We start from the raw sequence: 13,197 nt of genomic DNA, 5'->3' as shown, positions 1-13,197 counted from the left end.
TCTGCAGAGAAAGATCATGTGATAAGACTGAGAGCTCCAGAACAGCTACAAATGGACCTTGTGGTGAAACTGACGTGTCACTTGCTGTTTCCAAGATCAAGAACGAGGTAATACGGAGTTTTATTGCATGTGTAGATCTGAGGCCCAAATTTCATTGTTTTTGTTAGAGTCCATCTTCCAGGCTGCATTGATGGTCTGTGATTCTGTGGGAGTTCCCATGGGAGAAAACGGTGTGACTCAATGCATTTATGCAAAGATCCGAGTATGCACATAACAGAAAACCCACGCCATCTGTGTCTATGAAACATGATAATGTAAAAATAAACCATGTAAACGTATGGAAAAGACCCCATTCAGCAATGCTCCAATTTGTCAGTCGGAATTTATTTAAAAGGCAAACACAAGCAACACTGAAAGGATGAAATTCCAGCCACTCTGTTTTTTGGGACGCTACACGGCTCGCCAATTTGTCAGCTCCACTCCAAAATAGTTCACAAAAGGGCATGCAGGCCTATAAAACCTCCCACACCGGGAAGAGATCCTGGTGAAAGCAGCATACAGTAGCTCCTGCGCCCCCCCCCTCCGACTCCTCCTCCTCCCTACTCCATGACTAAGTGATTTAGCCAGCTCTGGTGCAGGCCGCCTCTCACTTACAATGCCTCCCTGGGTTAGTGACAGAGTGGGGAGGGTGGCAGAGAAAGAGAGAAAACCCATTTACAATGCGGCTTACACACGGCAGTCCCCCCACAGACGGCGCCCATCCTTGGATTGATGTGTGGTATGCATAGTTTTTGGATGCAATTTGGGCACCAGAGAGAGAGAGAAAGAAAGAGAGGGCAAGTCTGTGTATGTCGGAGGGTGTAGAAAGGAGGGTGGGGGGGTACAGGGCTCAGGCTGTCTGTTCTCTCGCCCTCTCTTTGAGTCAATAGTGTTCCGGCAGCTGAGGTTCTTTATGAGGGGAACAATCTGGAGGGTCTTGTCAGAGTGCCGAGCAGCTGCTGTTTTCTGGGGAGCTTCTTTCATGGGCCACAGGCCTGGAGTGGGCTGGTGAATACAGATGCACCCTCCCACCTTCCTCCTCCACCTCCTCCTCCTCCTCCTCACCCACCACACCGACCTTCTCAATTCCCCACCCTGTCCCCCCCAAAACCACCCCACACACTGGAAGCCCTCCCGCACAATGCCAGATGAACAGTGGCACAGAAGAACATGAAGAGAGCAAGAGAGTTTTGTTATTGTGCGCTAGACTCCGCTTCGTCACCCGGGGTACCATCCTTCACCCCGAACAATGCTTTCATGAGGTATGTGAAGATCCTTTCATAAGACAAACACAGACGCTAAATAGCGTAATAAACCAGAAAATATAGCTCAGACATATTGGCACCTGTGTTCACATCTTTACAACCTGATGTGTGAGTGGACATTTGATTTTTTTTTTTTTTTTTTTTTTTTTTTTTAATAGATCACAACAAAACCACGAGCCTGATTCAGGTTAGATTGGAAGAGGCTGATTACAGCGGAACCTCTTGTATTTGTCCTGAGTGGGATTTTCATTAGCAGAGCAGTGAGTTTGCATGTGCTCCCTTTCTATCATTGCTTCAGTTAGTCAGATCAGTAACACATGCTGCCTCCCTTCTTCATATAGGGCTCTGTTACAAGGTTACATTCACTAGACTATAAGTTACCAATATTTCAATATTTCTTTTCAAGCAGCCACTTCAGAAGAGGACACTGCTGTCACCCTTTGTCCCTTGCCCAGTGGTCAGTGTGGCAGGTGCAGCAGTGACCCCACGCTGGTTGGCTCTGGGCTGGTGTTTGGCTTCAGAGTCCATCAGGTTCCTCCTGTTTAGCTGCTGTCTGAAGGCACCAGGTTCCCTGTGGTGTCCAGCTGCATGCATTTACATGTACAAGCTGACACCGGGCACTCTGTGTGGTCTCTGTAATAGACACGTAGAGGTCAGTTTAGAAACAAACTACATGAAGACAAGAGGCAAAGTGTAAACTACAGATGATACAGAAGTTTGTAGATTTTGGCCATAAGAATACAGAGGGGCAGAGCAGGTCAGAGTACCCTCTACTCATAACACTGTGAATGCTGAAAATAATAAAAATAATTTCAGAGCCTGGTTTTGAAAACTGCCAAGAAGAATGAATATCGAAGCATTTTATGATGCACTGAATTTATGATGCACAAGGAATACGGCTCAAAGTTCTGTATTTTATATACTAACCCAGTAATAAAACAAAGCACAGAACAAAAGTCAAGGAAAGCTGGTTTTGCCACAGGGATATTATTTCCACCCATTAGCTTTACCCTCAAAGAGGATGCAATGATCACCTCCTATAATCCGATAATCAATTTCTGCATCTGAGTGGTTATGTAATTATTCCTAATGTGAAAACTGACACAGAATTCTACATTCTTGCCTTTCTTTTTGATTTTTGTTTCAGAATCAGGAATCAAATGAACAGAACATTGACCGCAGCATTAACCGTGTTCACATACGTCTTAATATTATCGACACACATGCAGCATTCAGTGAGTCCCACCTGAACCAGCTGAGCATATGGCCAGCGTGGCCGCCGTGTCGACAGTTGTGACACCAGGTGAACCAGTTGTTGAACTGAGCGAGTTTGTTCTCCCTTGTCAAGTCCACCTTCTCATCAGACTTTCCTGTTCCTGCCAAAAGAAACATATTTATCCACAAGTCAATATTAATAATCAGTCAAATCTGTCAACGTTGGAATGAGTGATATCACAGCGATGAAGACGCTGGATTGGCTGCTGCACTCACAGGTGCAACTGCCCATAGATGCTGATCAAAGTCCACAGATTCTTGCCTGCAAATGCTCAGTTAAGTATTATAGCCACTTAAGCTGCTCCAAGTTGTGTTCCTGTTACTGCAAATATCAGCTGAGCATCTGTTGACACACACTCCACACAGGGCAGCTTACCTGGGCAATTGGAAACAGGTGTGCCCATGTTCATGAGGCAGAGGGCACAGCGTGGCAGCGGTTTCCTGCAGCCAGGGCAACTGGTGACTTTTGACTTGGTGGGTGAGCCGCTGACACCGTACTGGCTGAAGCCGCGGCCCTGGTGCGGCATCGCCGAGCAGCTGTAGGAGATGGACTTCCCACAGAAGTTGCAGCTCACAAACACCTGTCGTGCAAGAACAAACACAAAGGTCAGTTGATAAGTACCGGTGAACATGAAGGTAAACACCAACTAGCGCATACTCACCAGGTGTAAGGGGTTCTTTTTTTAGCAGAGATAAATATTAGATAATACAGAAAATATCCCAGCATGCTTAACTGTGATTACAGGAATGTTAGGTGGTGTTTGCAGGACACCACGGTCCTCATAATCACCCATAAAATCATTCTTAGTATAGGCTTTTTAAAAAGTCTATTAAAGCAGAGTGTATGCAACAGACTAGCACACAGGTTTTATGATGAGAAGAGCTGTGGGTATTATGCGCTTAGCTGACACTCTTCAGATTGCTTGGCACAAACGTGCGCTGTAATAAACAGTATAAGCATCCTATTTAGTTATGAGTGTAGTAATGTCTAAGACAGTAAACAGACAGACTGCCAGTGCCACATAACACCAGAGCCGGGAGAGATAAACTGTGATGCTGTTTTACTGAGACAATAAACAACAAAGCATTTCTTTTTCTTTTATCAAACCTAATCAGTAACTTTTAATGACTGACATTATCAAAGAAAATTGTTTATGGCTGAAACTTATGCAACATATTTTCATTAATAATTAATATGTTTATTGTTTCAAATTTTTGAAATTCCTTGTGTAGTTTGGCCAACAGAGCGAAACATTCACCAATGACAATGAAAAATGAAAAATGCTCACATTTGAGAAATGATGATCAGCAAAACTGTCACCTAATCAATTAGGTTGTTTCAGCAACACAGTTATTTAAAAAATCCTTGCTCGACATTTGTTACCTGGGCTAGTGGTTTGGAACTGGGGTCTAGTTTGCCTCGGTGGATGTCAAACTCGGCCCGTTTGTGCCAGAACCTCCACGCGTCCAGCAGGTTGCGGTAGTTTTCTATCCAGCATTGGACTCGAGGGTCCTTCAACACTTCACCTGGTGAACCCTGTTGGAAAAGAGTTTTTTTTTAATGCTTCGGCCTGTTTCATATTTTCACTTCAGTTTGGGTGCAGCATGGGAAAGCAAGAAAGAAATCAGAGTGTACTTGAACAACACAGGGAACTGTTTCCACAAAGCTCACCCTTCCTGCCTCTTCCTGCACCAATCCCTCCCGTGGAATGTGTACGTGTTTGTGTATACATATCTAAGGTATATGCATTTGCTGCTCTTTTCAGGCACAGGTTAGAGCAGGTAATAAATAAAGCCAAGGTAGTTGTTCTACAGAACAATAAAGAGCTACAGACCTGTTCTACCACTTCAATTTTTTTATCATTTCGTTACAAACGCTGGGGAGCAAACAACTCCAATGAGGTTCGCTTTGTATTGTTTAGGAGGAAGCAATTATGTAAGGAATAACAGTTGTGACCTTTTTGGAACGACGAGGCATGTTTTAGCATGTGCATCGATTTCTCCAAGTGTGCAAGAGACAGTTTTTTTTTTTTGTTGCAGATTTGTATTGAGTTCATTTAGGTTACTCATTAAACCTTGTATTTTGGGTACATCCTGTAGCTTACTGGGGCTATTGTCTGTAGTTTTAATCACTAGTACTCCCTTCACAGACACTGGTGTCACCTTCCCTAATAAATCAATAAATAAATAATAAATAAATGGTGTAAGAGTTGGGAACTAGGTTCAACCATGAGGCTTTTTTTTCTTGCATTATTCAATGTGGGGTCCATGTAGTTTTACAGATGGGATGGAGGCACAGGCACGTGTGTATTCAATATTTTTTGGAGTACTATTTTTAATTAACTTAAAGATCCCACATTGTATAAAGTGAGATTTCTGTGTTTTTTTTGTGTAGGTACTATATTAACACTCTGAACATGCTCAGTTAAATTATCATTTTTTGGGCATTTTGCCTTCATTTATAGGACAGTTCTGCCCACATGGCCTGCGCCCTAACCTTTCAGCTATTGGGTTGCTCCACGTACCTCTCTTCATTGATTTTTATGAGATAACACAAACAGCTATCGTCACGTAGCCAAATGCTATTGACAGATTTGGCCGCTAAATACCTACTTTTTTCTTGATACTCATTGGTGTGAATGTAGAAGTACAAAAAGGACATTAGTTTGCATGAATTGTCTGTATTTTTGTACCTTCAGCATGCAGAAGCTGGCAGTCTGGACATCTCCAGTGTGGTCCACGTAGCTCTCCATGAGATCTACACCGTCTTTACTCAGTCCCGTCAGCAGGATGCCCTCCAGGTTGCCCACCTCCTTCATCTCATTGGTTAGTTTGTCGATGTATCGAGGCAGCTGCAACCAAATACCCAAGAGAGATCTGGCTTATCAAACACACCATACACTATTAACAATTTTCAATGGGAAACACTGCATTCAGAGCTATAACATGGTATTATCAGGACGTAATCTGCTGTTAGAAGCTTGGCGTTGTGATGTGTTACCTGTGCGTCGCTGAGAAACATACAGGCAAAGGCGACTCGGTCTCGTACGGCAACACTGCTCTCATACTGAAACACAAACACAGAATTTGATCTTTTCTTGATGCTTCCAGCAAAACATTTTTGTTTCAAATTTTTGAGAAAAATTTCAATTAACAATGTGCTTCTAATATTCAGTACACAAAATAACAGGCTCGACAGTGGCACAAAAAAGTTTCTCTTCTCTGTGACACAGACCTACAGGAAGCCAATCATCTTTTCACCTATCAATTCTGGAAAAAAAAAAAAAAAAGATGGAAGGAAACGAAGGCAGATTGACTTGACTGAATGTTATTATTATGGAGTCATCACTTTTGGCCAGGAAAAGGTCTGAAGAGATAAATAAATCTGACAACAGCTGGGGGCCAGAATGTGATGCAACTGAGGGAGGAAAAAGCAGAAACATACACTCTGTTCTAGGCACCGGTTCACTTTCACTAAGTGTTTTATGACTTACAGCACTGATGATGGAAATGTAAAACACATCTCCTCCTGTGCACCTGAGGATTTTTCTCAATAAAGACCAATGGAGTATAACCTACTTTTTCATCACATATGTAAAGGTTTTTATGAAGTGAAAACAAAATGGCTACTGTGAAGTGAGAAGAGAGTGCCAATGAATTTTTTTTTTCTGCTATCTTTCAAAAGTCTGTGATATTTAGAGAACCAATACCAGCACGCCATCATAGGCTCCAGGCTCACTGGTGAGAAAGGCAAACATGACGCAGAGGTAGGGGTTCTTCAGCTGGAGCCTCAGAGAGCTGCACATCTCCCTCCACAGGGAGGACTTCTCATCGGTGTAGCCTGACAGAGCCATGGCAACCACATTCAGGTTCAGGTCACCTGCAAATAACAAGAAGTCCAGCGAGCAGATTTATTTACCTTCTGCAGAGTCTTTACTGTGAGCGCAGCACTGTGGTCGGGCAGAAACTACATCTGAGCACAGAGTTTTTCACCGAGAGGATGGAGCTTCTGAGACAAGTGTTCAAGTCTAATTTAGTCTAGTTTTGCTTCTCTATGAAGAATACACTCAGTTGTCAATTTATTAGGAACACCTGCCTAAACATAATGCAGTCCAATACAACTACCCTGCAATAAATCCTGCATCATGAAGATTATAATGTTCAGTGTTTGTTAAAACTGTGTTACAGAGGTGTTGATTCAACTGTATGATCATTCTGGAGGATGTAGTCTGTGGTGTCATTGAATTGCATTGTGTCATGTTGAGAGGTGCTCCTATTATTTCGTCCACCCCATTCAAAACAATGAGGGTAGATTAAACAACAGATGCACCTCTTTGTATGCAGTACAGTTAAATGGCACCAGAATTTGCAGCCTCCATAATGATCACAAGGTTGAATCAACACCTCTTTGACACGGTTTCAAGAAAAACTGATCATTATAATCTTCATGATGGGGGATTTATTGCAAGATGGTTGTATTAGACTGCATAAGGTTTTGCAAAATGTGGTCCAGGAGACATCCACTATAGTAGGAACTACCCTAGGGGCAGTTTTGACTATTCTGTATAGATATATTATTAATGTTGGTCACATTAAAAACAACTCCATCTCTCTTTGCTCACGCTACAGCCTTCAAAAAAACCTGAGGAGCGCCTTAAATCCCTTTCTCTTCTCACAGGTACAGGCGACTTGTTTGGAGGAAAGAAAGAAATAGGTAGGTTTTCTTTGAAGGCTGTGTATTATTTAACATCATGAAATGTGTTCATGGAAGATTTCAGAAGGCCAGAGTGAATCACTGTTTCAAAATCCGTAAACTTAAAGGAGTACTTAGTTTGTTCATTTTGAGAATTACTTATTTGCTTTCTTGCAATGTTAGATGATTAGATTGCCACTGTCATGTCTGTGTGGTAAATATGAAGTTACAGTCAATATCCAGTGTTAGGGACTACAGAGTAAGTACAAACTGATATTGTCATATCTGTCTGCTAAATAAGAAGCTACAGCCAGGAGACCCCAGGTGGAAACAGAGAGCATGGTTCTGTCCACAGGTTTAAAAAAAAAACTAAAGCTCAAAAATGAATTCATTACAACCTAAACGTTACTTTTCTTACACCATAATGTTTGTACGGATAAAAACAAAGGAAACATAATGTGTTAATTAATGAGCTTTAGAGGTGGAGTAGGTAGATTTACCTTTGGAAAGGTAGCTAGGTAGGCTAGCTGTTTCCTCCTGTTTCTAGTCTTTATGCTAAGCTTGCAGTATAGCTGTAGTTTCTTATTTAGCAAAAAGACATGAGTGATTCGTGAAGTTTCTCAAATAACTCTCGAAAAGACAAAGAATGAAAATGAAATGTCAAACGATCTCTAAAAAATTAGACTGATATTAAATTTAAACTGTACATTCACCAAAATAAATAAAATACTTTGATTGTCTTTTTCTGCAAAAATGACAAAGGCAGCTGCAGAATCATGTCATTACCATGTCAAACTTAACTGAACCACTATCAGAAATGTTCATATGTTTGTTCGAGTGAGCAGATGACAATCAGTTCGTAATGTCAGAGCTGCTGTTAGAGAAAAAACACTGTAACTCTGTTGACACGCCTTATCTAATGAATGACCCCATTAGTCATGCTCAGGAAACCCTCATTAGAACACACCGCAGAAAAACGTTTGACCTACATTGGTGGAATTTTTCTTAGTCAAGACGTGTGTAAACAAGAGCCTCCTCTCTCCATCTTCAAACTGCAGCTGATCAGTGTATGGTGAAAAACAGGCGCTTCTGCTGTTGCTACATTTTTTAAATTCCCCAAGACCATGATTTCATTTCATTTCATTTTGAAGATTTTGGTTGGGGTTTAACGTGATTTACACCAGCTAATATTTTGTTAATATCACTCTAAGTGTTTTTATTCACAGCAACAAATATCAAAATATTACTAAAAGGCTCTCAAATCACTCTATGTTGCACAGTAACATGTTTTCTATATTTCTGAGCAGTTTTTGACCAGTGCATTACATGCATTTCTCCAAGCTCTAGAAGTGTGCAGGAATCATGAGTTAACAAATGTTACAATAAATGTTGCTTACTTAATTTCCTGTTGAAGCAGCATGATGTTAAAAAACACAATGATGCAGAGGCAGATCACTGTGGAGTGTAAAACAATGGGATGAGAAAAAAGGTGATTTGAAAGTTTATGATTATTTAACTGGTTGGGATTTTTACTGCTTCTGCAGTACAACACATGAGACTAAGCACATTAGCAACGCAAGGATTAGTAGATTAATCTCTGCATTGATCTATGAATTGTTTAACTAATTTTTCAGGCAAAAATGCCAAATGTTTAATGATTCCAAGTTGTCAAGTGTGAGAATTTGTTGGTCTTATGTCATAGTAAATTAAATATTTTGAGGATTTAGACAGTTTAGTTAGTCGGAGAAAAAAACAGGACATTGGATGATGTAAACTTCTGCTCTTTGATATTGTGAAGTGTATTTTTCACTGTTTCCCAATGTTTTCTAGACCAAACAGTTAATCCAGAAAATGATCACTAGTCACAGTTGTAATGCACAGAAATGTGATTACATAAGTTTATGTCAATTAAAAACGACAGCACTACAACTGCAGTAATGTGTTTGATGTAGGCATTTCTCTTTCCTGTCAATACTTGGCTTCAAAGTCACACCTGTTTCCTATCCCTCTGCTCTCTCTTGACACCTCCCACCCTCCACAGTTCTGCAGCACTCACCCTTCTCAGCAGTGGCTCCTTTGTTGAGGATCTGGATGGCCCGGCGGATGTCCAGGTTGAACAGAGCGACGGCAGCTGCCCGCTCCCACTCACGGTCCTGCTCCAGTGATCGCAGGAAGGTCTCCACATCGATTTCAGGCCCCCGGCTGATCCAGCCACAGAGCCGCAGGGCGAGGCAGCGCTCCTCGCTGTGGTACCGCGGCACATCTGTCTGACGGTCTGAGCCGCTCCAGCACTTGCGGCTCTCTGTTGTGCCTGGGTTGACGAAAAAGACATGAAGTGAATATCAAATTTTGCGATGTACTGATGATGATCAGTGCAGGATAACACAAATCTTTAAATGTTTGCAAATACTATTTAACCAAGGTCTGATTCATGATATCCTATTAGAGGGTGAGTGTGTCAGTTTCTTACCTGAGCTGGTCTTGACAATGTTCTTGATACCAGAGTAGACAATAGACTGTTTGTTCCCCTGCAGTTTCAGCTCCATATCCTCTGCACACTGCTTCATATGTGATGCTTACATAGGAATTATAACTGACATTGAAACATAATAGCACATGGAAAAGTTAAAACTATGCCACTAGAGAACTACAGAATGTAACATTAACTCACTTCAACTGCACCAACTGAGGAGAGAAGAACTGTTTTCTCTGCTGAATTGATGACATCAAGAGTTTTATTTTTACTTTAATAATTAGTGCTTATTACAGAAGACCTCTACATTTCTTGTGTAGTATATCTGCAGGTTTTTATTCCTAAATAACAAAGTTATTTTAAAGATAATATATCAGCCTCTATTTAAAAAAAATGCTTCTGTGACATACTAGATAATACAAGTGCTTAGGGGAGATATTATGATGATTATTGGAGGTGTTTTCACCACAATCCCCGATTTATTTTCATCGCATCTTTCAGCAAAGTGCACACGAAAATAATTTTAAGGTGTTGCAACCACATGAACCATCTCGACATAGTGGCTCTGATAGTATAATATCCTTTTAATTACTGCATGTATTAAAATAATTCTATAGTTAGGGTCAAATGTGTTCTCCACACCTGTGCAGGTGGTTGTGAAAAAGGAGAAATAATAATAATGCTGAGCAAGAAGGACAACTGCAACACAACTATTGAATACACAGCATCTCTGCAGAGCATCTTTTAAGGAGTATCACTGATTTATCAATATCAATTATACCAGCAATAAAATGAGAGTTACAACTCCAGTAAACTTATCCACCACTTCACAATCATAAAGGATATAGAACAGATCGTACCACAAAGACTTGAGCTGGGGATCATTCCCTCCAGCCAGCAGGTGGTTCTTCCACACCTGGACGGTATCATGCCCGTACCTGGACTGAGCCCTCTGTCTCATCTTAGTGGCGATGTCTTTCTCAATCGTGCTCTCCACTCCATCGGCCCCGTCCTCCACACAGTCGTACAGGTGTCTGCCGCACGCCCACATGAGCGAGGTGGTGGAGCTCCAGGCCAGCGAGATGCGCTCAAACACGGTGAAATCAGTCATGACCCGGTTGGCTGCTGAGACCACCACCATGCGATTCTGAGAGGACGGGTGCCAAGCGAAGCTGCCGATCTGGCTTTCGCAGGGCTGCACGCTTCGCTCGATGATGGTGGGCTCTGTCTCGTCACCGATGGGTGTAGGAGTGTGCTGCATGTCATAAAGGCGGATGATGTTGCTGTCACGTGTCAGAGTGGCCAGCAGGCCCGTGCGAGTTGGGCACCAAGCCACCTGAAAATGATGTCACTTAATTAACCACCAGGTTTCTGCCTACAAAAATTGAATGTACCAATATTTTACCAATAAACTGCCTCTGCTAAAGAGCTATAAAAACACAACTCTCATGACACATGAACATTAACTCATCTACTCAGAATCAAAACCTGTTATACCTTAGTAAGTGGCTTTGGCTGCTCAGTGAGTGTGAGCACAGGCTTCTCAAACTTCCTCAGATCCCAGATGGCCACCTGGCCTTCAAAGAAGGAAGCCACACGGTCATGGAAGTGTGGATCGACTGTCACCCCCTGGATGGCCTTGGTATTGACAAATGTTTTCTGGCTTGTGTTTCTCAGGTCAAATATTGCAAGGTTCCGGTGCATGCCAGCCAACAGCAGCTTTGGGTCACGAAGCAGCCAGCAGAGGGACAGGCAAGCATCATTCTGGCCAAGCTCATATAGGGGTTTGGTCACTACTGAGCTTGAGTCCAAATCCACCGACGAGAGACGAATCTTCTCGGCCGTTACGCTGGCCTCTGGGGAAAACTTACTGCTGATGTCCCATATGAGAACAGAGAAGTCTGCTCTGTGCTTGTCCAGGCCAGCGGCCAGCAAGTTGCTATCCACAGGGTTCCAGGCTAAAGTGTTACATTGACGAGCGTGCTTGGGCACAAACTCTTTCCCCACAAGCTCCTTACATGTGGAGTTGTGGCTCTGGCCCAAGCTGGTGAGCACTACCCTGCCATTAGCTTGGCCCACAGCAAGTAAACACTCAGGCTCGTGTTTCGGGTACCAGGCCACACATTTCATGTACGGGGTGTCAGAGTTAATGGCTAGTAAAGTAGCAGCAGTTTCTTCAGAGAGTGGGAGTGTGCCCGCCTTGGTTTCTGCGCTGCCCACAGGTCCAATACGGTACAGTCCCAGTTCAGAGTCACAGATGACATAGCGGTCAGGGTGGTGGGGAGACCACAGGATGTCTGGCTTAGAGCCACTCATGATTCAGAAGCAGCTAGAAGGATCTCAGAGGAATCTGCCTTCTACAACCTAGAAAGAGGACAGATTGACACAGAAATTACCACATTACTAGTGACACCAAAGTAATACACAATAAACACAGGCATTTGCTACGCTTTGACAAGTTGTCATTCATAAAAACTATATTAGAGGGTATAACTGGACTTAAAGAGAAAAGAGTGGATTAACAATATCTTCAACTATGGATAGAATCTTTGGTTAGTCATTTACATATACATTACACAGTCAATGTTATATGTCATGTTGTTTTCATCCTGATTCTACTATCTATTCATTATCTACTCACTTGTTTTGGCTGTTTTAACATAGATATAAAAACCTAACCAAGGACGAAGGGCTGCAAAATTACCCGGCCGCCCTGTATACATTAACTCAGCTGTAGTGCTTATCATTATATGACAATGTTAAACTGTATGGTCTCCTGACTGCAATGGACCAAGGTTTTACAACACACACAGAACAAAATATTACAGCTCTGTTAAAGTAACATTTTTGTGTGAAGTAGTTAAACTGTTATGTAAAGCTAAGATTTTTTTTATAGCTCTACGCCTGAAAAACTAGATAGCAGCATATTTGTACGAAATAAAAAAAAGCCTTGTGAAGTCGTGAAGATGTGTAATTTGTTATTTGCTAAAACGTTAAAGTAGCAAAAACTAAATTTATAAGTTTGTTGACATGCTAGCTCGACTAAGCTAATGCTAAAGACTGAAGGGCGGGTTAAAATATGACAGTGTAGCTAAAGCTGATTGAGCTAGCAACGAAAAACGGTTTTAATACTGTGCAATATCAACGGCGGTGTATTACTTACACGCATAGAGAAGGTTTAAATGAGCCACCGAGTTAAGATTTGACATACACATGTCGGACAGGGACTCAACTTCGAGCCCGACAGATTGTTGTGTGTTACACTAAAATACGTCCGTGCGGTCAGAAAAGCCGGCTACTCAAAGTTCCGGTTACGCTTGTTAGGCAGTTTACCACCAGAGGACGCCGTAACCAAAATTAAATGAAAAACTACATCAAGAGGGGAGACACGAACTACATTTAAAACCACTCGCAATCACACACAGATAATCAGAGTATTTTACAGATTAGCA

At 42.0% G+C, this 13,197-nt stretch overlaps 1 protein-coding gene across 1 annotated transcript; it reads right to left on the bottom strand.

Moving 5' to 3' along the window:
- Positions 1-1,423: 1,423 nt before the first annotated feature.
- mios (missing oocyte, meiosis regulator, homolog (Drosophila)) lies at positions 1,424-13,036 on the bottom strand. The gene is made up of 12 exons (XM_071468297.1): positions 12,909-13,036; positions 11,243-12,109; positions 10,592-11,081; positions 9,743-9,841; positions 9,329-9,583; positions 6,290-6,459; positions 5,581-5,646; positions 5,273-5,431; positions 3,964-4,116; positions 2,956-3,160; positions 2,551-2,680; positions 1,424-1,937 (listed from the first exon to the last, which is right to left on the bottom strand). Exons 2-12 carry the CDS (start codon positions 12,059-12,061, stop codon positions 1,847-1,849), a joined length of 2,637 nt encoding a protein of 878 aa, XP_071324398.1. The 5' UTR covers positions 12,062-12,109; positions 12,909-13,036; the 3' UTR covers positions 1,424-1,846.
- Between the last annotated feature and the right edge of the window lie 161 nt (positions 13,037-13,197).

The sequence above is a fragment of the Trachinotus anak genome, unplaced genomic scaffold (genome assembly GCF_046630095.1).
Source record: "Trachinotus anak isolate AG129_WGS33_773 ecotype Australia unplaced genomic scaffold, CSIRO_AGI_Tana_v1 ptg000032l, whole genome shotgun sequence".
NCBI classification, from domain to species: Eukaryota; Metazoa; Chordata; class Actinopteri; order Carangiformes; family Carangidae; genus Trachinotus; species Trachinotus anak.
The sequence above is the reverse complement of the archived record's forward strand: the minus strand, read 5'-3'. Positions and strand labels throughout refer to the sequence as shown.

Excerpts from the sequence above, each read along its gene's own strand:
- mios (XM_071468297.1), bottom strand. The coding sequence starts at position 12,061 with ATGAGTGGCTCTAAGCCAGACATCCTGTGGTCTCCCCACCACCCTGAC. Across the intron at positions 11,082-11,242 it reads AGCCAAAGCCACTTACTAAG|GTGGCTTGGTGCCCAACTCG; the intron begins GTATAACAGGTT and ends CATCATTTTCAG. Across the intron at positions 5,432-5,580 it reads TGTTTCTCAGCGACGCACAG|CTGCCTCGATACATCGACAA; the intron begins GTAACACATCAC and ends ATTTGGTTGCAG.